Source organism: Sapajus apella, unplaced genomic scaffold, assembly GCF_009761245.1.
Source record: "Sapajus apella isolate SASKATOON/1434 unplaced genomic scaffold, GSC_monkey_1.0 scaffold215, whole genome shotgun sequence".
NCBI lineage: Eukaryota > Metazoa > Chordata > Mammalia > Primates > Cebidae > Sapajus > Sapajus apella.
In genome coordinates, this window is record NW_022437155.1 from 621,023 (window position 1) to 645,916 (window position 24,894).

Here is a 24,894-nt window from a genome sequence, read left to right on the forward strand (position 1 = left end):
GCAACCTCCGCCTCCTGGGTTCAGGCAATTCTCCTGCCTCAGCCTCCTGAGTAGCTGGGATTACAGGCACGCGCCACCATGCCCAGCTAATTTTTTGTATTTTTAGTAGAGACAGGGTTTCACCATGTTGACCAGGATGGTCTTGATCTCTTGACCTCGTGATCCACCTGCCTCGGCCTCCCAAAGTGCTGGGATTACAGGCATGAGCCACCGCACCCGGCCTGTGGTGTAGAATCTTTCTAGTTCTTTTGTCCTCAGGCTGTGCTGTAGGAGGGAGGATTAGTCAAAATACTATGTTTCAAAATCACTGGAAACTTTTCGCCTAGGCTGGAGTTCAGTGGCAAGATCTTGGCTCACTGCCACCTCTGACTCCCGGGTTCAAGCAATTCTCTTGCCTCAGCCTCCCAAGTAGCTGGGATTACAGGCAACTGCCACCACACCTGGCTAATTTTTTTGTATTTTTAGTAGAGACAGGGTTTCTCCATGTTGGCCAGGCTGGTCTTGAACTCCTGACCTCAGGTGATCTGCCTACCTCAGTCTCCCAAAGTGCTGGGATTACAAGCGTGAGCCACCGTGCCAGGCCAACAAAACTTATCTGTGTTTTTACCAGTTTCATTGATTGAGTTTTTGGATTTTTAGTAGTTTCTTTGTTCTTAATTATGCAAAACATTTACTTGGTTCCCTAGTCAGCAAAGGACATTTGTAAATGTCTGGCGTGTCTCCCCTCTCACCTGTAGGTCATACTTTTGATCGGTTTTGGGTTTGGCCTTCCCCTTTTACTTTTTGAAAATGTAAGCAAGTGCTGTGTGTGTCTCTCCCCCTAACTCCAATTCATTTCACACAACAGATCGGGCGCACCTTCTTCTGCACCTTTTTTTTTTTTTTTTTGAGACGGAGTTTCACTCTTGTTACCCAGGCTGGAGTGCAATGGCGCGATCTCGGCTCACCGCAACCTCCGCCTCCTGGGTTCAGGCAATTCTCCTGCCTCAGCCTCCTGAGTCGCTGGGATTACAGGCACACGCCACCATGCCCAGCTAATTTTTTTTTGTATTTTTAGTAGAGACGGGGTTTCACCATGTTGACCAGGATGGTCTCGATCTCTTGACCTCGTGGTCCACCTGCCTCGGCCTCCCAAAGTGCTGGGATTACAGGCTTGAGCCACCGCGCCTGGCCTGCACCTGCTTTTTTAGTTAATAAATGTATCGTGGAGCTCACACCATAGCAATAGATCGAAATCTTCCTCCTTCGCTTCTCCAAGGAGCCCTTCCTCAGGTGGGGCTGTAGCACAGTTCATTCAGACCCCACACTGCCCCCGCCCCACCAGTGGACCTGGGTGGGTTCCATCTTTATAGGATGCTGTAGGGAGTGCTGGAGCTAGAATTTGAACTCAGAGCCTGTGTTGCTATCGCTCTTTCTCCTGTGCTATGTGGGCTGTTGTAATGGAGGGGCTGGGGAGCAAAGTGGAGTGAAGAGGTCGAGCATGAGCACTGAGGCTGGAGGAGGCGAGTGTTCTCCATCGTGCCATGGCCCCTCAGGTGCGAAGTCGGGTCACGCCGCTTTGCTGGGGCCTCGAGTGCAGGTTGTCTGTGAGTAGGCAGCTGGCGCTGAGACCTGCTCTCCCGCACTGCAGTGAAAAGGGCATCCACCGCAGGGCGAGAGCTCAGGTGTACCTTGGACAGTGATTGATTCACTCGACTAGCTGGTGGAGCGGGCAGGTAATGATTGTTGGAGGCCTCGGGCAGGCTGTGTCACGTGGAAAGGCACTTGAGCCATGTGCCGTGGGGCACTTTGGATGCTGGCCTGAGCTGCTGCTGGTCCTGTGTCCTGGAGAGGACCTAGCCCCGGCTCAGTGGCACTGGCCAGATTGGGGCAGATCTGAAAGGAGCCAGGGCTGTGCACACCCTCCACGGCAGGGTGGAGCTGGGTGTTGGGAAGGGCAGGTGTGATCCAGGTCACCAGGCTGGCTGGGCCTGGCATGTGCAGGACAGAAGGGGCTGACACAGTGTGACCGGGGAGAGCCGCCTGCTCATATACACACTGGCCCGCTGGTCCAGGGCCTGCCTAGCTGGCAGTGGCTGGGTCCTGTGCTGGGCTCTGCTGAACTTTCACACATGCACCCTGTTCATCATGAGCTCTGGTGAGAAGGGAGAGGGGTCCAGGCCCCGCTGGGATGCGCGATGTGGACGGCACTTGGCATGTGCAGGGGACTTACGTGACACTATCACAGTGACCTTGATCGGTGGCTGGGGAGGAAACACCTTGATGAGCTGTCCTCATGCTGCTGGGCCTGGGCCATTGGGGCTGGCCTAGGGGGTACCTGGTGGCCTTGGCAGCCTCAGCCATCCTTGTCAACTCCAGTGGGCCTGAGAGATTCCGAATCCTGCCTCCTGATGCCAGGGAACCCTGAGTTTGTTTGGAGGGCTGGTGGAGGGCTGGGCTCTGCCGCCTCTGAGGTCCCTGACCTCTCATTGGAGCCTGTGGTTCTGGGGGGCCAGGGTGGGATGAGGGAGAGCCAGGAGTCATGGGCAGGCTGCCTGCTGCCCCGGGGACCTCTCACTCAGACCCCTGTATATCACCTACATATACCCTGGGAGCCTTAGGGCCCGTCCTCTCTTCATGGAGCCCAGCTAGTGGCCCACTCGCTTCCTGGCTCCCTGCAGGGTAAGGAAAAGAGGAGAGGAGAGAAGGCCTTGGCGCACTGATCATTCCACGCAGACCCAGGCTTGTTGAGCGCCTCCTCAGCGGCAGCCCTTCCGGGATTCAGCATGGTACAGGCAGAGGCGGCTGCAGTGTGAACTGTTAGGCCACAGCCATGTCCCACCAGGGCTGCGAGGCAGGAGTTCAGGAGTGAGAAGGCACTGGCCAAGGCTCCTGGGACTGGAAAGGGGGCCAGTCAGGCCGGTGGAGGGGTGAGTCCAGCTGTAGGAGTGGGGTGCGGGGGGCTCGGGAGGCAAAAGCAGGAAGGCAGAGGGAAGCTTGGATCACAGGAGCCCCTCTGTGCTGGTGTACGGCCCACGTCCTCTAACGAAAGGGACACGCTCCTTCAGTGGTTCCGTGGGCCCTTTGCAAAGCTCGTGGAAACGCCGGCTCCTCCCCAGCATTCGTTACCAATGCGAAGCACTAACCCTTTGCTTGGGGCATTCTAGACCCCCAGGTGCCCAGGCTGGGAGCCCTAGACCCGGTGGGAGTCCTGGCTGTGGAATCCAGATGGGACCTGCCACTGCAGCCGGGTGGTAGGCACATTTAGCCAGGGAAGGACGAGGTGGGAGAGGAGGAGCTTCTGAGAGTCAGTCGATGCCGGCGGCAGAGGGAGAGGCCTGGCGGCTGGCAAGCCCAGTGTGGCAGGGGTCTGTCTGCCTGTCTTCTCCCTGGGGACATTGCTTCACAACAGACTTTCCTCATCAGCTTTGCCGGGGCCCGTCAGGCCAATAGCGCGGCCTGATGCCTCTCCTACCCTTTGCCCACTTCAAAACAAAACAAAACAGCAGCACTGCCATCCACGCCATGGCGTAGATATTGCTCCAGGTATTTGATGGGCAGAATTCACTTAATCAGCACAGCAGCTCTGTGAGGCAGTAGAGACTATTATTAGCTCCATTTTACAGATCAGGAAACAGAGAGAGGGGAAATCACCTGCCCCAGGTACAGGTTGAGGAGCTGGTGCTTGAGCGCAGACCCCGGCTCTGGGAGCAGTGAGCTGCCCTGCTGGGCGCGGGGGGACATTCGCCCATCAGTCCTTCAGTGAGTTGGAAGGAGCCTTGTCTCACTTCAAAAGGGGATTAAAAAACTCTGCCCTCTGCAGCCTCACTTCAAGGACACATAGGAAATTTGAAAGGAAAATAGGAAGTCTCCAGAAAAGGGTCTTGTCCCCAGAAGGGAGTCCCGATTCTTGGACGCTCACTGCATAGCTGCGCTGGTGGGGGCCTTGCAGGCTGGAGGCTGTGCTCATTTTCAAGACTTTTCACCACAAGTGGAAGACTTGGTTTTCATGTGAAAGACGCCGAGTGTTTCACTGTTGACCCAAATAGTTTAAACATGCTGTGAGTTTGACCAGAACACATCTTGGGCTGCCAGCTACAACCTCTGAGTCCAAGGATGCCAAGAATAGAGCCCAGGAAAGGGCAGGGAGGAAGCCTGGGTCCTGGCATGGAGGCGGAGGCTGGAGCTGCCACCTCAGGCTGGACGGGCACCATGGGCATGGGCAGAGGCAGTTCCCACTGAGTGGGACCCAGAAGGAAATCAGATGCAGTCCCTGCTCTGAGCTGCGGAGAGAGGGAGAGATGGGAGCTCTCACGTGCCCTGGGCCACATGCCGGGGCTGGGAGCCTTTCATCCCTCGCCTGCTCTGCCCCTCCCACCACACTGGCAGGGGGATTGGGTGGGGGGTACTGTACATCCTGTTTTTCCTACTTTGCAGCTGACTCAGTTGACGTATCGGGCAGCTGAGTGATTTGCCTGTGAAGTGCTGTCGGCTGTTGGTGAGCGTCAAGGTCAGGATGGTGTCCCTGGGCCTCGACCCCACCCCTGTTTTCCTCCCGCTACACTTGCCTTGCGCCTGTCTCTTCTGCCCTAAGGTAGAGGCTGTGGGTGAGATTTGCAAAAAAAGAAAAGAAAAGGAGTCAGCATGTGGGAAGGAGACCTGTGTGTTTCAGAGCAGAGCTGGGGACTCGTGGCCAGGGTGTGGGAGAGGCCAGGCTGCTGGGTGGAGCAAACATACACGCAGGGCCTGGGTACATATCAGGGTTCCGGGTCAACAGCACGTGACTGTTTTAGGATGAAAAGCAGTCCATGGGACAACTTGCACCAAAACATGGTTGTTTTGTTTGTTCACTGGTTTTTTGATATGGAGTCTTGCTGTCGCCCAGGCTGGAGTGCAGTGGCGAGATCTCGGCTCACTGCAACCTCTGCCTCCAGATTCAAGGGATTATCCTGCCACAGCCTCCCTAGTAGCTGGGACTACAGGAACGCGCCACCATGCCCGGCTAATTTTTTTTTTTTTTTTTTTTTTTTTTAAGATGGGGTTTCACTATATTGGTCAGGCTGGTCTTGAATTCCTGACCTCAGGTGATCCGCCCGCCTTGGCCTCCAAAGTGCTTGGATTACAGGCATGAGCCACCACGCCCGGCCTGATTTTTGTATTTTTAGTAGAGATGGGGTTTCACCATGTTGCCCAGGCTGGTCTTGAACTACTGACCTCATGATCCGCCCACCTCGGCCTCCCAGAGTGCTGGATTACAGGCGTGAGTCACTGTGCCCAGCCAGTTTGTTGTTTATCTGAAGCTTACATTTACCTGGAGGATCCTAGCAACCCCAGGGAGAGAGAATTTGGGCAAGGGGTGCAGAGGGTTGGGCAAATGAATCCCCACTTTAGGATTCTGGAAATCTAGAAGACAGGCAAAAACCAGGATCAGTGACAGCAGAGTGCCGGGCCACTCCACCGTCCACCACGGGCTTGCACACACAGCCCTGGGAGGCCACTGTGTCCTGGCACCCGCTCATTGTTGGATGAAACCAGCAGCAGGGCTCCCAGAGAGGGCATGGTGGGTGCCGCCAGCCAGGGAGGGAAGTTCTGGGAGTCCCGCTGGCTGCCGGTTTATCCACTGCCTCGGAATCACAACCCCATCCAATACCAGCCACAGCGTGGTTCCCTTTTTCTTTCCCACGTGGGCTGGTCTTGCTCGATGCTTTTCTGTTATTGTTAGATTGCTCTGAAAGCTCATGTAGCACTGGCCCTTTCCGAGGCTAAGGGACAGGTGTGGCCTAGCTCTGTTGTCGGGGGAGCGGGGCGGGGGTGGGGAGTGCTGTGGGAGGCTGAGGATGGCAGAGTGTTCCTGAGAGAGCCCTTGAAGGAAAAGTAGTTTGTTTTTTTTGAGACGGAGTCTCGCTCTGTCAGGTTGGAGTGCAGTGGTGTGATCTTGGCTCACTGCCACCTCCGCCTCCTGGGTTCAAGCGATTCTTCTGCCTCAGCCTCCTGAGTAGCTGGGACTACAGGCTCCCACACCACGCCTGGCTAATATTTGCATTTTTAGTAGAGACGGTGTTTCACCATGTTGGCCAAGCTGGTCTCTATCTTCTGACCTCAGGTGATCCACCCGCCTCGATCTCCCAAAGTGTTGGTATTACAGGCAAGAGCCACCTCACCCAGGCAGGTATTTATCATTAGGGAAATGCAAACCAAAGCCACCTGATTACAATTTTTTTTTTTTTTTGAGGTAGGGTCTTCCTCTGTCTTTCAGGCTGGGGTTCAGTCGTGCGTGATCTTGGCTCACTGCAGCCTCGACATTCTGAGCTCAGGCAATCCTCTGGCTAATTTAATTTTTTTTAGAGAGAGACAGGGTCTCAACTATGTCTCCCAGGCTGGTCTTGAGCTCCTGAGCTCATGCTCCCAAAGGGCTGGGATTATAGGTGTGAGCCACCGTGCCCAGTGTCCCCTACCCTGAAGGCTATAACTGTCGGAAAATAATTGGCATTGGGGAGGATGTGGAGAAACTGGAATCTTCATGTGTTGCTAGTGGGGCTGGAAAGTGGGGCAGCCACTGTGGAAAACAGTTTTGCAGCTCTTCAATAAATGAAAATAGTTTACCCTACGACCCAGCAATTCCACTCCTAGGTGTATACCTAAGAGCAATGGAAACTCACGTCCACAAAACACTTGGGCACGGATGTTCCTAGCAAGTGCCAGAGTGCTGCTTGGCTTTGCCTGTGGCCACTGCGGACAGTGCTGCTAAAACAGCACAGGTGTCCAGCAGCTGCTGATCAAGGGGACAAAATCTTTACATACTGGAGTCTCATTCAGCCGTAAGAGGGACTTACACGCTGTGGCATGGACGAACCTTGAGAACGTTACACGAAGTCAAAGCAGCCAGACACAAAAGACCATGCAGCGTGTGATTCCATTTATATGAAATGTCCAGAACAGGCGAATCCATAGAGACAGAAAGCAGTGAGTGGTGGCCAGGGCCGGGCGAGGGGAATGGGGAGGGGCTGCCAGTGGGGGCGGGGCTTCTACTGCGGTGGTGAAATGTTCTGGTGGTGGTTGCCCAACTAGAAACTACTTTGAGTTTTATCTCGAAACTGGAAAGAAACAAACAGAGCAGGCGGTGGTCCTGGGCCCGCGGTGCTCTCTGCAGGCTGCTTCTCTTCTGCCCCCACCCCCACCCCACACATTCCCAGCCAGGTCACTGCAGCCCCAGCCCACCCTCCCCAGAAGCGCTCATTTCTTCTTCCCTTTGAGCCTCCCGAAGTCAGCAGCGGCCACCTGCTGAGAGCTGGACTAGGGCCTGCTTACCTTCTGGGAGAATTCGTAGCAGTGCCAACAGCTGATTGAGGGGACGGCCCAGAGCTACCTCCCTCACCTCTCCTTCCTGTAAACTTTGGCGTCCCCCCACCCACCTCTCCCCGCCCCAGCCTGCCACTGCCAAGGAGCTCTGAGGACAGGGTCCAGGTCTGGCTAGAGGACTCACTGGGGAGCCACCTCCTGGGAGTCGGTGGCCTTGGGGCAAATGATCGCCAATCACTCTTCTGCCGCAACTGCTGGGAAAGACAGGTCCCTTTGGGAAGTGGAGCAGGCAGCAGTCACGGCTGGGGCTGGGGTGGAGACAGGTGGCGCATGGCACCTCCGCTGGGAGCAGGCCCCTGAGACCCTTCCTGCGCACACAGGCGCCTGTTCTGGCCCGCAGGCAGCTTGCTCACGTGACTGGAGCCCAGCCCCGGCTCCAGGCTGCACGCTTGTCTTTTGCATCCTCCTTGCCCCGCCCTCCCTTCTTTCCGCTCCGTCCTCAGTGTCCTGGGCCAGGCCCTGGCAGTGACCAGCTCGGGACTGTGGAGACAGCAGAGAGGCAGGAAGAGCTCCCTTCTCTCCACTGTTGGTGGCCAGATGTTGAGATTCCAGATGTGATCAGTTTGAAAAAACAAAGTAAAAAGATTCTGAGGGTAAAAGTCACTGTTGAAAGTCTGTGCCGTGGGAGGAGCACTCGGGCAGAGGGAGGAGGGTGAGGGGTTTGCTTTTCTTCGCTTTGCCCCCATGGTGGACACTTGGTGAGGCCCCAGCGGGAATCTGGGCCTGTGCTCGTGAAGGCCTGCCGTCCTGGGCGCCTCTGGCAGTTCTGCTGGGGCTACTGCAGGACACTGGGCAGCTCCAGGCAGGACCTGAGGTCAGAGCCCATGTGACTGCCCCGGGATCGGTCTCCCAGCCAGACATCTCTTTCTGCCTCTTGGTGGGTTCAAGGCTGTGTCTGGTTAAATGGTTGTTTCCAGAAGGACGTTGTCTGTCCAGATGAACTGAGTAAGTATGAAAATCCCTCTGGAACTTGCTCTAGGGCAGATCGTTCTTGGCTGAGGTGCACCTGGCGGTTGCTTCCGTGTAATTCTCCTTCCTCGGGAATGCAGAGAGCGGCATGCGCTCCCCACCTCGGCCCTGGAGTCTCCCCAGCAAACATCTCTCTCTTGTTCTCTGCCCACGGTTTAGGTTGCACGATGGGAACACAAGACCCGCAAGCTGAGCAGGGCCTTTGGGTCCCCCTACCTGGCCTGCTACTTCCTGAGCATCACCATTCTGCTCCTGAACATCCTGCGCTCACACTGGTAAGCACGGCCCTCTCCCTGGGGAGCCCAACCCCTGGGCTAGCGGGAGGGCTGCTGCTGGTGGTCCCTTATCCCTCACCATGCGGGAGCCTCAAGTCTGAGCATGCAGGGGTCCACTCTCAAAGCCACCTGGCACAGTGAGCCACCTTACCCCTCCTGGCCATTTAGACTCCAGCCAGCCGAGGAGCTCCAATGACCTCAGGAACGGGGGGATGTGATGTGGGACAAGGGACAATGCCTGGATGGTCCCAAGGTCACATCCCGACTTCTGCTGTGCAGCCAAAGCCATTTTAGGAGTCCCCTACAGGAAGTGCACGGTCAGAAGGCAGATGCCGGGTTGGGAGCCCTCAGGGTTCAGGGCTGATCGTCTCTCCAGGTTAGGCTTGAAAGCTTCTTTGAGGCTGGGCTCGGTGGCTTACACCTGTAATCCTATCACTTTGGGAGGCCGAGGTGGGCGGATCATCTGAGGTCAGAAGTTTGAGACCACCCTGGCCAACATGGCGAAACCCTGTCTGTACTAAAAATACAAAAATTAGCTGGGCATGGTGGTGTGTGCCTGTATTCCCAGCTACCTGGGAGGCTGAGGCAGGAGAATTACTTGAACCTGGCAAGCAGAGGTTGCAGTGAGCTGAGATTGCACCACTGCACTCCAGGCTGGGCAACAGGGCGAGACTATCTCAAATTTAAAAAAAAAAAAAAGCTTCCTTGCCCATCTCTGGAGTTGGGGCAGACACCTTCCTGCCGTCAAATGACAGTCAGAACAGAGGAGCTGGAAGTAGATGATGAGGCACAGCCCACTGCACTTGGGAGGAAATTTGTCTGCCCAGACACCAGGCTGGACACGGCCCTCCTGCGTGGAATGTGATGGCCGCAGGCGACCTGGAGATGCGGGCTGTGCCGGGCAGCTGGCCTCATCTCTGGGCCCCTGGTCTCACCTCCCACAGTGACCTGAGAATCATTGCACATGGCCGCTCATGGACTAAACGTGGACCACATGGTTCCCGAAAAAATGAGAAACTAACTGCGCCAGTTTTGACTTGTTGGGACAGACCAGAAAGCCTGTGTGTGACTGGCCACACCCCACGTGGAGCACTCACTGGGGCCGAGGCTCAGCTCCGCTCCTTTGGACAGGGCACGTGCAGCCTTGCTCTCCCCGCTGCCCTTGGCCCCATCTCCCCCGGACCAGCCTGGCCTGCAGCCACTGGGTGCACTCAGGAAGGGGCCAGCAGATGCTCCATGCCAGCACGTGCGGAGCTGGACCAGGCCTAGCTGGTGGCCAGGCCCCTCACACACTCACTAAGCGTGGCCCAGGCCTTCCCCCTCCGTGGCCAGGCACCCTTGCTGCCTTCCCATCATCATCGTGCGCTTGGCCTTCCGGTGGATGAGCAGCGTGGTCAGGGTCCCACTGAGCTCAGCCATCTGCACTGGACCCCTGGCTCCCGGCCTTTGCTTCTTGGCCCTTTGTCTGTAGGCCTGGATGGGTATCCCAGGGTTGTGGTCCTCAGAGGGGTGGGTCCCCTAGCACCTGCCCTGGGTTGAATGATATGAAGAGGCTTCCCCAGAGAGGCCTTTTCACCTCTCGGAGGGCAAGGAGCTTGGCCCGTGTCCCCGCCTCAGGGCTGTGGGTCTGCATAGCCTGCGTGCCGACAAGCTCCTTGGCTCCCCGGCCCCGGGGAGTATGTTCATATTCGTAGACTTCAGGTAGAGAAGAGTCCCATTGTGCAGATGGAGGAAGCGAGGCTTGGCAAGAAGCAATGGTTGGCCTGAGGCTTTACAGCTCAGGAAGCCCAGACAAGCAAGGGTGGGAGAACAGGCAGCCTCCAGCTCTGTGATGGCTTGGGGAGAAAAGACTCCATTCATTTAGGCCAGAGGAACCTGTCAGGCACTGGCACCACCCAGGCTGGGTTCATGGGCATGAGATGTCAGGGGACGGGAGATGGGCCTCTCTCCCACCCCTGCTGTCTCCTGGGCCCCTGGCAAAGTGTCCCTCCTTACTGGGATGGGGCTCTGGCTGCATCGGCAGGACCGTGGGGGACTGTGCCTTCTAGACCCCAGGCATCCGCACTCCCCGCCAGCCGGGAGGGAGGGGGCTGGCACTGTCGGACTGAACTGCTTGGAGCTTGGAGCCCCCCACAGGAACAGGGAGGTGGAGGACAGGCAGAGGGCTGGAGAGGGTTGAGACTCAGCCCAGGGCTGGCACCCTGAGCTGATCCACCCCCACCCCCACTCCCCAGAGCATGCCGGGGCCACTATCAGGGCCACACAAAGCAGGAGGAGTGGGTTGGAGCCCACAGCCCTCACGGCTCCAGGGACAGCTAGGCCAGGCCAGGTGACTGCCCGGAAATACTGGCCAGTGCCACAAGGCAGCTGCCTCGACCAAGCCCCTCCTGCCAGCCGTGCCCCTGGGAGTTGCTCTGAGCCTTTGCTGAGTTCTCACTTCCTGCCAAATCCCATCTTTCGCTAGAAACCCCGAGGCTTCCTTGAGCCCTTCCCATCACCTCGCTGCTGGTCCAGCAGCCCAGCCTGTGATCTACCTGACCCTGGAGGTCCGCCCCTGTCATCTACCCCTTTTCAAGGCAGAGAGTAGAGGGCGGTGGCAGGGGCCATCCTCCCTCCTCCAGGCCCCAGCCCAGCGCTGTGTGTACCTAGGAGACCAGAGGACAGGCCCACCCACAGCCCAGCTCCAGGCGTGTAGACAGCAGCAAAGCACTGTCTGGTTTATTCTGGGAACTTAGGCCCTGGGTGTCTTCCTGGGGTAGCTGGAGGAAGTCAGTTTCCTACAGATGGTGGCTCCCAGCTTTCCCTCCGCTCCCGTGTGATGGCACAGCCAGGCTGAGAAGCTGCATCCTGGCCTCGCTGTGTGGCCGTCAATCAGGAATCTTCCTCGACTTGGCGGTGCTCCCAGGCTGGGCTAGGAGGCACCTGGAGGGGCAGGGTGGTACCTGGAAGGTGGTCTGGGTGGGTGGGGTGTAGGCAGGGTCCTGGCTAAAGAAATGTTGTGACCGAGGCCAGGAGGAGTGAGCCGGCTCTTCAGATGGCTGGGTGGGGCCTGTGGGGCCTCGGAGAGGGTGGCCCCCACTCACAGGCTGGGCAGCAGGGGCAGGGCAGGTGGGGACACACCTCAGTGCTCTGTGCACTAGAGGCCATGGGGCAGGTGCGACCCTGTGGGATTCTGGACTTACCCCAGAGCCCATCTCCCCAAGGAAAGTCTGTTTTCAGAAACTCCCTGATGGTTCTGAGGCCAGGCTCTCGGGCACTGTGGCCCTATGTCCCGGTGGCCACATGTCCTGATCACTGCTGCATCCCAGTGCCTGGCCAGACCTGCTCCAGGTGGAGTGACTGCATGAAGGAGGGAGGGCATGGAGCCGATGGGACAGTTTGCTTCCAACGGAGAGATGGAAGGCTGGACGTGTGCAAAGTCCCATGACAGAAAAAAGCGACTCCTCCCGTCTTGGCAGAACAGGCCAGGATTTTTAAAGAGCCAAATTTTAAAGAGTCTGTGGACTGGAAAGCAAAGCGTACTAGTTTCCTTCTGCTGTGTAACAAATTCCCACAAACTTAGCGGCTCAAACTACACAAACTTATTACATGACAGTTTCCATGGCCAGGAGGCTGGATGGGGGTGGGGTCTTTGCTCAGGGACCCCCCAGGCTGGAATCCAGGTGCCTGCCGGGTGTGAGCTCACCCGAGGCCGGGTCCTCCATGCTTTCGGGTCTCGGGCAGGATGCAGGTCTTTGAGGCGCAGCTCCTGGTGGCCTCCCCGCCGCTCAGCAGGCAGCTCCGCAGCTTCGGCTTCGGGTCTCTCTGGCTTCTAGACCCTTTGGGAAAGGCCTACCCCAGGCCACCTCCCTTTTGATTCACTCAAGGCCAACTGATTAGGTCCTGAATTCCATTTGTGAAATCCCCTCATCAGAGAGATTCCCACAGAGCAGGTGCCTGGGGCAGCGGTGGGGGCGGGGTCCATTCCAGCAACAGGACAGTAAGACAGGGTGTAGGGGCAGGGTGTCAGGGCCCAGTTAGGACAGGGAACCCAGTGTAGGCTTTCCTGGGCATAAGGGGGCCCAGCTGCTGTGAAGGGAGGAGGGACAGGGGCTGAAAGAGTGGGTTCCAGGCACTGGTAGGGCAGGCCAGGCCGGCGGCTGAGGGGCGACAGCTGGGAAGGCAGGGAGAGGCACCCTACCCGTCCCCAAAGCACACCCGGCCAGGAAGTCTGGGAGGAGGGGGAGTGTCAGCCAGGACTCCCAGGTGGGAGGGGCCCTGGGAGACAGTGCTGGCCTTGGCCTGCCCTTGAGGCTTGAGCCTGCCCCACTGTTTACAGGTCATGATGAGGCGGGAGAGCCTACCATCTGTTTCCCTGTTTGTAGAACAAGACAGACTATCCCTCAGCTATTGATGGGTTTTGGAAACACTTTGGAAAGGTGACATGTGATTCAAATGCTCAGAATTAGTGCAGCGTCAAAGCCCTAAATTCAAGTCCCTTGATGATTTCGGGGTTGCATAGATGAACATTTTTTAATATGCCTTGGAAAAGAAATGAGCCCTTCAGACAACTCATTTCATGGCTAGCCTGGTTTAGCTGAGACAGAGTGGAAACAGCGGGTCACTCCAAGCCTGGGGTGAAGGACGTGGAGTAGCCGGCACTCAGGCCACACTCGGATATAGACAGTGTTGGGGAGGTGCCCCAGAATGTCCAGAATCAGGGAAGTGTTTCTGGTCGGCAGCAGACAGAAACGGGACAGGCCTGTGCTGGGCGGGGCCCTGTGCCTGTGGCCTGTGGCCTAGAGTGTGGCCCGTGACCTAGAGTATGGCCCGGGACTGCCAGCTAGGGGCAGAGTGGGGACACTGAGGGCAGCGATGCCCCCTCCCCACCCCAGCGTTTCCGGGATTTTATGGGAGCAGAGTGCAGACAGCCTCAAATCACATTAATGACCGAAGATTCAATCCAGGTCTTAAAAATAGAACCCAAGGCAAATGAATGAGTCTCCCTCCCCCACCCCCAGTGCGGAATACTTCCAAGGGAAATTGCGTCCTGTTACCTCATTCTGTTAGGGAGCTTGTGGTCACAGAGCTATTCATCCATCCACTAATTTTCCCTGTGGAATGGACGGACTGTGCTTTCCTGGCTTAATGAAGGAGCTACAACAGTGTTGATCGCCTAATTGGGGTCGTGCAACTCCAGTAAGCCTGGAATCTGGAATCTGGAATGAGTGTATTTGGGTAAAAGGAGCCACCTGATGAGGACGGCAGGCAGGGAGCCCAGCCCGGTTCCTCTGCTGACTGAGTGAATGACCCACAGAGCACTGTGCCGGGAGTCAGCCCAGGCTGTCATCTCAGAGAAGGGAAAGGAAGGGGCCCAGGACTGGGGCCCCAGGCGGGGGAGCAGCTCAGGGGCTGGGTGTCAGGTCTGGGGCTGATCTGGGGCCTCTCCCACCTGCTCCCTGGCCCCAGATCTGCCCTTCATCAGGAATCTGCTTCCAAACAGATCTGATTTTCCTACTGAGCCACGCCCCCAGGTAACCTGGGCCCTGAACGCATGGGGCTTCAGGCTGGGCCCCACCAGAGGGATGAGGTTCCCTTTTATCTGCTGCCTGCTTGTGTGATGCAGATGAATTCTGGCAGAGGAACCCTGAGCATGGGGCATGGACCCAGACCCTGGCTTAGGTCTCCACAGGAGCGGGTAAGAGCGACAGGGTCTCCCGCCAGAGTGACCCTCCAGCGTCCTCGGGCCCAACCTCAGCGCCCACCCGCTATGGCAGCGCACTGACGGGTCTCCCTGGTTCTGGATTTTCCACAGCAGGCAGAGTGCATTTCCAACCTCACCGGGCTGAGGCCTCCACCTGGCAGGCTCCTTCAAGCCTTCCTTGCTGCACGCCCTGCCCCAGACTCTAAGGCACGCCGACCTGCTATTTCCTCTTTCTGGAATGCTCTCCCCTGTCTGTTTTCTGGTCCCCACTGCAGTGGCAGCCAAGGAGCCAGATGCCTGCAGAGGAGCCATGCTCCTGAGCAGAGCCGGGACCCTTCCTTTCCCTCCCACTCACCGTCTGCAGGCAGGAGAGTGGAGGGTGCCAGGCAGGGGAGGTGTGCCTGGCTCATGGCACCACACTGGGTGTGCGTGTGGCCATCTGACTCCATGGGCAGCCTGTGACCCTGAGCCAATCCCAGAGGCTCGGCCTGGAGCTGCAGGGTAACCCTGAGCCCCGGCAAGAGCAGGATTGGGGCAGGGCACTGGTGGGTGGAGAGCTGGGGGTGTGGGCAGCGTGCCCTGACACCCAGATGCCGCTGTTTGACAGGTCAGTGTGCCTGTCTCTGCCGCTGGGTCCTGGTGGCTTTGTCCACAGACCTTTCTCCCTTTCTCCCCGGCTCCTTCTCTGCTCTGGGGGATAGGGGGAGGAGGGAGGAGCAGCTGCTGCTTCTCTCCAGTGGATGAATGTGTGCTGGGGTGGGGGGTGGGGTACTCAGGGAAGGAGGGGCAGCTTCTGTTCCCCAAGAGCTCCCAGTCTAGCTGGAGGAAGGAGTTCCAGGGAAACTTCGAAGCATAAAGACTTGTCTGGATGTCCTTAGCTCAGCATAAGGAGTTTCACAACAATCTGAATTTACCAATGGATGGAATGAGTGGATAAATATGGGAATTCGATCTGCTTGAACGCCTGGCAAACAAAGATACTTCATGGCAGATGGATGGATGGTTCCATTCACTGATGGATGTATAGATGGACAGACGGATGGATGTGTGGGTGCACAGAGGATAGACTGACGGATGGAAGGATGGGCGGGTGGGTGGATGCCGTCTGTAGACTGGGTGTCAGGCGTTGCCCTGCGTGAGGCAGCAGAGCTCCATGTCGCTTCTGTGTTGTGATTATGGCGAGCATGGGAAGTGCACATTGGGTCACACATATCTGTGCTCCCACACACACCCTTTCCTGTGAAAGTGCCTCTCACCTGGCACCCAGGGCTCCCTTCCCAGCAGCGTCCACTCCCTTGTGATGACCAAAAGGGGGTGACTATGACAGCAGCCGGTCTAGAGGCTCAGGTCCTCCAGTTGGCGCCAGTGGACTGAAGGCCTGGTGCATCACCGCATGCCCAGCCCCTGTGCCCTGCCTGCACCAGGCCTGCAGTCCACTGGAGCCAACTGGAGGACCTGAGCCTCTAGACCCACTGCTGTCATAGTCACCCCCTGTTGGTCATCCCATTGCTTTTTTTTCTTTGAGACTGAATCTCACTCTATTGCCCAGGTTGGAGTGCAGTGGTGGGATCTCAGCTCACGGCAACCTCCGCCTCCTGGGTTCAAGCGATTCTCCTGCCCCAGCCTCCCGAGTAGCTGGGATTACAGGCACCCGCCATCATGCCCAGCTAATTTTTGTATTTTTAGTAGAGATGGGGTTTCACCATGTTGGCCAGGCTGGTCTCAAACTCCTGACCTCAAGTGATCTGCCCACCTTGGCCTCCCAAAATGTTGGGATTAGAGGCGTGAGCCACTGCACCTGGCCCCCACTACCATTTAATAAGGCCTTCGGTGTTTTGGCCCCAAAGGAAGCCTAGTGGGGGAGTTCCGGTGTGGAAGAGGATATCAATGGCCCCCAACATGCCTCTAAATGCAAGTTAACCCACCCAGGATGTGGTCAGGCCTGCAGGGGCTGTGGAAGCTGAATCCACAGCACAGAGCACGCTCCAGGCCTCGGGGCACTGAGTCTGTTGGGGAATGGGACACCAAGAGCTGCCCTGCAGCCTGGCACCTGTGACTTTCTCAGCCTCACTTTCCTCCATGGTGTGAGCTGCTCATGGGGCAGGATGAGCACTGGCAGGTGGTGGCCTTTGGGCTGTGCCCAGCCTGCTCACATGCAGGTCTAAAGTGGAGTTCATGAATTGTCTATTTCTAAAAATTAGGATATTTCACATACGAGTCAGGATTTCTGGCTTCTCTTGAAAAAATTAAAAATCTGGTAGTCCTGGGCCCCTCCCTGCTCCCGTCCCCTCCCTCCCAGGTGGACCAGGCCCTAGCTGCTGTCTGCTCCACTCACTCTGGTGCCTGCCTGGCCTAGCAGCCCTGGGCTGGCTACTCTCTGAGGGTCCCTGGGGAGGGGGCGAGAAGGTGAGTTTGGCCTCCTCCTGGGCCGTGACATCGTCCCTGGCCTGACATCCTCCCTCTCTGTCCCATGCCCACAGCTTCATGCAGGCCATGATGAGCCAGCCCAAGATGGAGAGCCTGGACACCCCCGCGGCCCGCTGCCTCGGCCTCGCGCTCCTGGGAGTGGGCGTCGTGCTTGTGCTCTCCAGCTTCTTTGCACTGGGGTTCACTGGAACCTTCCTAGGTAAGAGGCTGGGGTGACCCTGTGCAGGCCTGCAGGAGTCCCAGGGAGGAGCAGGGTGAGGTGGCTGCCACCCTGCTGTCTGTGACATCGGTGGGAGTACTGGGGCCCCCACTCCATCGGGGCATCCTCCCTCCTCCGTGATTAGCTCGGGAGGCTGGGCTCCAGCAGCTCCTCTTAGCCCAGGGTGCTGAGTGGCTGCCTCCTGGGAGTCAAGACAGCTCCTGCTCTTCTCTCCAGCTAATGAGGATGCACTAAATGCCCGTTCTGCGGCCCAGGCCGGTGCCGGACTCCTTGAGTCCAGCTCTGGCCCCAGCTCCCCCTTGCTGAAGGCCTTCGGGCCCCGTGGCACCGAAGGCTAAGGTGCTGGTGGTGAGTCGGCTACCTCCACGGCATCTCCGGCTCTGCCTTGGGCAGCTCCCGGCACGCGTGGCTCTCAGGCCAGGCAGGATTGCGGTTTGTGCCGTGTTTGGCAGCGTGCAGGGCTGGAATAGGTCTGGGAGGGGTGAGGGGTGGAGGGACCTTATCCTTTCCCCGTTCCCCTCTGCCTGTGGCTGAGGTGCTTTCAGGCTGTGAGCCCAGTGCTGGCCTGGCCAGACGCCCACCGACCCTCATGATGACAGCAACTTCCAGCTCCTCAGAAGCTGGGAAAGAAAAGCAGTCATGGGAAAGCTGGGGGGCAGGGGTGGGGGACAAGAGGGGGCCTTCAGAACCGGGAAGGAGAGAAGGAGGCAGCCCTGTCCAAAGGGAACCCCTCCCAGCGAGCAGGGAGTTGGCCCAGCTAGCCACGGTGCCCCGGGTCCACCAGGGTGGGGAGGCCCACGTCTTCCTCTCCATCAGCCGTGGCCTGTGCTGGAGCTCGGCAGGTCACTCGGCTTCAGTGGCCTTGTGGCCTCGTGGGACCAGCGGTGGCCTAAGGACCTCCCAGGCCTGCCTGCCATCCTCATCCCTAGATGCCGGCTGCAGCTTCTTGGGCCCAGCCCTGAGGGCACCATGGGCTGTCACAGGCGCTTGAAGCTCTCCAGGAGCCTGCGCCCGGCAGCAGGGTCCCCCGAGGGAGGAAGTGGCGTCTGTGGGTGCAGCATTCTGGATTGCCCATGGCCAGGCCTCAGTGGGACTGTGGGGGTCACCTCCAGGAGGTTCAGTGCTTTCTGCTCAGGCAGGAGCTATAGGGAGTTTGGTCCAGGCAGAGGGCGGCAGCCAGGGGCATCTGGATCTGCCAGGCAGGGGCAGGTGCGGGCAGGTGGGGAAGAGGAAAAGGCCTTGGTGCATGGAGAAGGAGGTTGAGGGCAGAGTGGCGGGTGGCTGGAGAGAGGGGGGCAGCTGGACTGGCCACACAGGCGCTGTGGGTCGGGATAGGGCTGGAGGGTGAGCCGAGGCCCCAAAGACCATGCAAGGGGCTGAGGCTCCATCCCCAGAGAGGTGGGAGCCATAGGGGCGTCCCAGCAAGGAAGAGGTTGGACTGATGGAGCTGGGATCAGAGGTGGGGCTCAGGAGGAGCTGTGCAGGGCGGAGAGAGCCACACGGGGAGGCGGCTCCGAGCTGTGCAGTCAGGTCCTGTGGGAGGGCAGCGGCAGGGAGTGGCCAGGGCTCCGGTGGGTCTGGGCAGGGAAGGCTACAGGCAGCGCAGGGAGAGCCAGGGTGGCGGGCAGAGCTCCTCGGCAGTGAAGAGCCAGCTGGGGGGTCCCTGGACAGTCAGAGGGAGGGAAGGAGCCTACGAACACCAGTGGCCACAGCCTCCTGGCTGCCCTGCCAGCAGACATGGCCTAGAAACCCCGGGGCCAGCAGCGCGGGATGTCGGCAAAGGTGGTCACTTCCCACTGTGACTCAGCCGGAACTGGGTTTCTGTGCCATCCACCCACACCCTGCTGCCCCACTTCCTGCTTCCCGGGAAGAAAGAACTTTTCAGTGGTCCTGGGCCCTGCCTCGTGTCCCCAGATGGTGACGCAGCTCCTGGAGCCTCCTGCCTGTGCTGCCCATTGTCGGGCAGCTGCCCTACTTCCTGCCTCGGATGGAGCTCCATTGTCCTCCTGGAGGAGAGACAAATGAGGGGTTTCTGGGGACAGCAGGCTGGGAGGGACGAAGCCGCACCCTTTATGGAGCGGTTACTCTGTGTCCCGTGGGACTGCCCTGTGTGGGCCTGGGACAGACACTGTGACTGTGATCCCAGTGCCACCTTATGGCTCAGAGCAGCCCTGCCAGGGGACGCCTTGTGGCCGTGCGGCTGACGGGTGCATGGCTGGCCTGTCTGGAACTGGCTGCCTGATAGCCACCCTCTCTCCACTGGGTCTAGCTCCTCTGGGTCCCTGGGCGGGAAAACTATTACCAGGGCTGACCTGCTAGAGTGACGGGAGGTGTGCCATGGCCAGGCCCTGGTGCCAGAGCCACATAGCCTGGGGTGTGGAGCAGAGCAGCCCTTAGCAACCAGCTGAGGCCCCCAGGGGGCAAGGAACTCACCAGATCCAGGAGTAGCAGGAGGTAGGACAGGAGGAGGAAGGTAAAGAGGCAACAGGAGCAGAGAGAGAAGGGCCCGGGGAGGAACGGACGGAGCTGTCTACGGAGAGCAGGGAAAGGCACTGCAAGGGAGGGAACAGCATGTGCAGAGCCAAGAAGACAGGAAGGCCAGCGTGGCTGGGCCAGGGCATGCAAGAAGAGGAGGAGTGGGGCAGGGTGGCGCTCAGCCCCTCAGTCCTTGGCCCCGCGCCCTCTGCTGTCCACGTGCCTGTTGGGTCCCTCTGACTGCCCACTGTTGAAGCCCTGGAGTCTCCTGGGAGGCAGGGCCCTGTCTCACCTGTGGGTCCGCCACAGCCTGCCCTGGGGCCTCCCTCAGTGATGGCGTGGCCAGGGCTGTCCACAGCCCAGGGACCCTGCCTTGCCTCATCCACAGGTGATTACTTCGGGATCCTCAAGGAGGCGAGAGTGACTGTGTTCCCCTTCAGCGTCCTGGACAACCCCATGTACTGGGGAAGCACAGCCAACTACCTGGGCTGGGCCGTCCTGTGAGTACCTGGTTCGCCGCCCCTTTGCCCTCCTGGCCGCTGTTGAGGCCTCGGGGGCCGGGGCCCCTGCAGAGAGTGAAAGGAAGAGCCTGGGACGAACATCATTTGCGGGGGCCTAGGGCACCCTGGGTCTCCCTTTCTCAGAAGCGTCTTATCTATGGTAACAGAAAGAACGCCCCAGAACAGGTGGCCGGCTTCCCCAGGAGGGCTGGAGTGCGGAGGCCCCAGGTCACAGCCGCTCAGCTCCGCTCCTGCCGCGCAGAACAGCCACAGACTCAGAACACGGATTCACGGGCTCGGCGGCAGCCCAGCTCCACTTACAGACACCGGGGCCTCGATTTCAATTCATTTTCATGTGTCACGAAACATTCTTTTGATCCTTTTGCTTTTAACTGTTTAAAAATGTAACAGGCGTTCTTGGCTCGTAGGCCGTAGTTTGCGGACCCCTGTGCTGGGGCATCAGGGCTGGGACCACCCGGGCCATCTGCTACTCCCCGCAGGAGGGGGCGGCCAGAGCCACCAGAGCCCATCTCACCCACAGCTGACAGAACTCCCTGTGCCCCCATAGCCTCTGCCCATGTGGCAGATACCCCTTCCCACAGAAGGGGCCCCATGCTGAGGGAGGCCTAGACCCGCCGTCGGCCTCAGCTAGCTACAGGCACTGACAAGATGAGGGGACGTGCCCCCGGGGCGGTCAGAGAGCCTGCGGTCAAGGACGGCGCAGCGGGAGCTGCCCTGGGCTTCACACCCCGCCCCTGCCCGGGCCCCCCCCCCCCCCCCCCCCCCGGGCCCCCCCCCCCCCCTGGCAGTTCTAGTTTAGCCATTTTCTTCCATAGAAGGTTTTTTTGGCAGAACATGTTCCATTGCTTTTATTTAACAGTTGAAAACCACTGGCCTAGAATGCTGCAGGTGCTCCCCAGGACCAGAAGGGCTTCAGGACCCCGAAGGAGTGCCAGGCCAGGGCTCCAGCAGATGCACAAGCCGCCTCCCCAGGCCGTCAGCCACATGGTGTGCCGGGGGTTGGCAGCAATGGCCCAGGAGCTCATTAGAGATGAGCCCTTACCTGGCCAGACGCTGACCCAGCAGGGACCCCTGCAGGCCTCCCATGGCCCGTCTGTCTCTCACCTGCCAGGGCCTCAGAGATGGGCCTGCAGGTGTCTGAGCTCCCCGGCATGTAGGACCCCGGCAGGCCCATGTGGACTGAAGGACCCCAAAGCAGTAAACAGTGAATGTCAGGGGCAAGACTTTCTTCCTGGCTCCCCGCCCTCAGCTCTGGGACTGCAGCAGCTGGGGTTGGAGACAGCAGAGGCTAGAAGGAGGGCTGTGGGTCTGGCTGGACCCACTCTGCCCCCACCCCACGTCCAGGCCAGGCAGTTCCCAGGGACACCGCCCGCCTGCCTTCTGGCCTGGCCCCTCTGCCCGAACTCAGGCAGTGTGTTTCTGAGGCCCAGACCGTGTGCACCCAGGCTCCCCCACCATGGAGCACCCCCACTGGGGCCACAGGATGAGCCCAAACTCAAACACATCCCCCCACCCAGGTCATCCCTGCAGTCTTAGGGTTCCTCTCCTCTGTGTGTGCACACACATGTGTGTTTGCACTTACACGCTGTTCCTTCGCCTGGAACCCTCCCACTTATGCCCCTTCCAAACCCCATGTGAGGTGTCCCCTCCTCCAGGAAGCCCTTCCTGACTGTCCCCCCCCCATACCTCCCCATTGACTTAGTTTCCCCAGCAGTGCCTTGTGCGCCAGAGTGACAATCACCCTTGGGCTTAGGGCTGCCAGGCCAGGGCTCTGGGGGATGCACAAGCCGCCTCCCGAGGCCGTCAGCCACACGGTGTGCTGGGGGATGGCAGCAATGGCCCAGGAGCTCATTAGAAATGAGCCATTACCTGGCCAGACGCTGACCCAGCAGGGACCCCCACAGGCCTCCCATGGCCCGTCTGTCTCTCACCTGCCAGGGCCCCAGAGATGGGCCTGCAGGTGTCTGAGCTCCCCGGCATGTAGGACCCTGGCAGTCCGGTGTGGTGGCGAGCCATTGCCAGGGGACAGATGGCAGAGGCGGTGGCTGGGCTGTGAGGGGCAGGGGGCCTCCTGCTTCATGTTGTGCAAGAGGGGGCTCCTGTCCCCCTTGGTACCCACAGTGGGGTTGCTGCTGGATGCCAGGCCTGGAGCTGGAACCTGGGCTTGGATCTCTGCTGTCCTTATGTCTGCCCTGCCTCCTGCAGCTCCCAGTCAGGCAGACCAGTGTGAGGTCCGGGGGTGAACGGCAGTGGGCAGGGCAGAGGGTCCCTGCAGGGGCCACAGGTGTCCTCCAGCCCTCACCTTGGTCCAGCCCTGCCTGGGGCTCTTCTGATGGTTTGGCTGGGGAGGGGGCAGCTTGGCACAGGCGTAGCCAAGGAGGGCACAGCCCCCTGGCCCAGGCCTGCCCATGTCGCCTCTGTGCCAGCAAGGTACCTCCTTCCCTCCCTCCCTCCCTCCCTCCTTCCTCCCCGGCAGCAGCCCAGTGCCTGCGGGAGCTGTGGGATCAGAGGTAACTATAGAAATAGATTGGGGGACAGCTTGACGGCAGCTATTTCTGGAAACCCAAGGCAGCTGCGCCCGGGCTCTGCGCTGCCGTCACTGACGAGCTGCCGCTGCTCACTGGTGTGGTGGGGTCAGGAGCTGGTCACCAGCAGAGAGCCCCCCACAGTGCTCCGACCAGCCTTGGGCCTACTGTACATTCGGTATGGGGCCTCCCGTCTTCTGGGCTGGGGCGACTAGGGGCCTCTGAGTGTGGGACTGCTATCCCACCACCCAGGAGAGCCCAAGTCGGGCTGGGTGTTGAGGGCTGGGTGGGGCGGCAGCCTAAGCCCCTCCCCTACAGCCAGCTCCTCCCAGGGCGTGGCCATGGGCTGCACCTGTGGCTGGAGGTTGGGGCTCAGGGTGGACCCAAACTGGCTTTGGGGGGCCCTGGACCCATTTCTAGAAAACAGCCTTCATTCCTCAGAGCATGGTTTCTGGGGGCAGGGGAGCATTTGCTGTCCCAGAACCTCCTTCTGAGCTAGAATGAAGTCCTAGCCACTGGGACTCTTCTCCCTGGGGCTGGAGACCCAGGCCCGACAGGCAGACAAGGATGGCAAATGGATTAGGACAGAGAACATGGAGACCCTGGTCCTGGCACAAAAGCCAGACTTGGGGCCAGTGGCCGTGGCTCATGCCTGTAATCCCAGCACTTTGGGAGGCCAAGGCGGGTGGATCACGAGGTCAGGAAATTGAGACCATCCTGGCTAACATGGTGAAACTCCTCCGTCTCTACTAAAAATTCAAAAACTTAGCCAGGCGTGGTGGGGGCCTATAATCCCAGCTACTCGGGAGGCTGAGGCAGGAGAATTGCTTGAACCCGGAGGCAGAGGTTGCTGTGAGCCGAGATGGCTCTGCTGCCTGGCAACTGAGCAAGACTCGATCTCAAAAAAAAAAAAAAAAGAAAAAAAAAAAAAGCCAGACTCAGGAAGGGGCAGCGCTGCCTGGGCTCAGTTGGCCCAAGTGGCTCCAGTGTTGGCTGGAGGACCTGGGTCACAGCAAGAAAGGCCAGCCTGGGCAGGTGGGCGGTGGCCCTGGGAGACCCTGGCTCTAGCCAGGCCTGACCTGCCTCCGTCCCTGCAGGCACGCCAGCCCCACGGGCCTGCTGCTGACGGTGCTGGTGGCCCTGACCTACATGGTGGCCCTCCTGTACGAAGAGTGAGTAGGGGCTGTGGCGGGTGGGGGTGTGGCTGCCCGACTGGCCCTGTCTCTCCCTCTAGAACCTTTCCCCATGGCCAGGGCAGGCTCAGGGCAGGCCGTTGCCAGCCAGACCACTCCAGGGGTCCCAGGTCAGAGCAGCCACGGTGGGGCCTGTGGGACCCAACAGGCAGCCGGATGGTCTCCCCCCCCTCCTGCTCTCTGAATGTTCCAAGCCAGTTTGCCCCGTCGGCTCTGGGGAATGAAGGGGGTTCTGGTCCCCGCTGGACACCCTCAAGCTGGTGGAAGCAGAGCTGTGGTGCAGGCGGTGGGTCACCCCCAGGACCAGTTGACTGCAGCCTCTCCCCTGCTGCAGGCCCTTCACTGCTGAGATCTACCGGCAGAAAGCCTCCGGGGCCCGCAGGAGGAGCTGATCGGGCTGCAGCAGCTTTGCTGGAGGCCTGGCTGGCCCCCTGGCCTGCCCCAAGTGCCAGCCCTACCAGGGAGAGAACGGTGCCTGCGTGGCTCAGGGCTCGCCCCGGGCGTGGGCTGCTCCAGTGCCTTGGAACCTGCTGCCTTGGGGACCGTGGACGTGCCACCACGTGGCCATTGAGTCCCAACCTTGACACATTCCAACTCACCAATAAAGGCACTGTGACCCCAGCATCTGCTCCAGCCTCTGTCTGTCCACGTGGGGAGGGAGCAGGACTGGGGCCCACGAGCGTCAGGCCCAACAGCTCCCGGGCCACACGGGCCCCTGCCTTCCTCTCTCCGAAACCTCAAAGCTGAGGGGTGGGCACCTCTCTCCAGGCCTCCAAAGAAGGTACTTAGGAGGCATCAAGCGCTCACCTGCTCATGGCTTCACCCCCAGGAGACTTGGTGTCCTGTGTCACCTGCTCCCACCCCTGCCTCACTCAGCACATCCAAGGCAGCCCCTCTGCTGCCTCTTCCCTTGGGGACCCAGGCCTATGTTAGCCCGAGTGAGGGTGGAGAGGTGTGGCCACGCTGTCCTTGGCCACCCCCATCTAGATGGCAGATGACACTGTCATTCTTAAATGAGTGGCCTTGTGCCGACCGGCAGCTGGACACATGCTGGGCACCCTGTGTCTCCCTATGGGAGTGGGGGTGCAGCGGCTCACCTCGGGGAAGCGGGGCAAAGTGACCAGGAGTGTGGGCTGGGGCATTGCCACCAGGGCTCCTGAGGTGGAGAGGAGAGACCCTCCCCTCTCCTCCTGGCACCCTTGTGGCCACTTTCTGCTTTTATCCCAGTTCTGCTCCTGGTGGCGGGGTCACCCCTCAGTCCCCAGGAC

General features: G+C 59.5%; 1 protein-coding gene across 7 annotated transcripts in view; it reads left to right on the forward strand.

Annotated features, from left to right (window-relative positions):
• Positions 1–24,247, forward strand: part of PEMT (phosphatidylethanolamine N-methyltransferase) — an 82,901-nt gene extending 58,654 nt beyond the window's left edge. For all 7 annotated transcript variants that reach the window (XM_032270724.1, XM_032270723.1, XM_032270719.1 and 4 more), the window contains exons 3-7: positions 8,467–8,582; positions 16,746–16,891; positions 19,776–19,887; positions 23,531–23,605; positions 23,961–24,247. In XM_032270724.1, the coding sequence (XP_032126615.1) occupies positions 8,467–8,582; positions 16,746–16,891; positions 19,776–19,887; positions 23,531–23,605; positions 23,961–24,018 (507 nt within the window). In that variant the 3' untranslated portion in view covers positions 24,019–24,247. The remainder of the gene's footprint in view (positions 1–8,466; positions 8,583–16,745; positions 16,892–19,775; positions 19,888–23,530; positions 23,606–23,960) is intronic.
• The last annotated feature ends 647 nt before the right edge of the window (positions 24,248–24,894 follow it).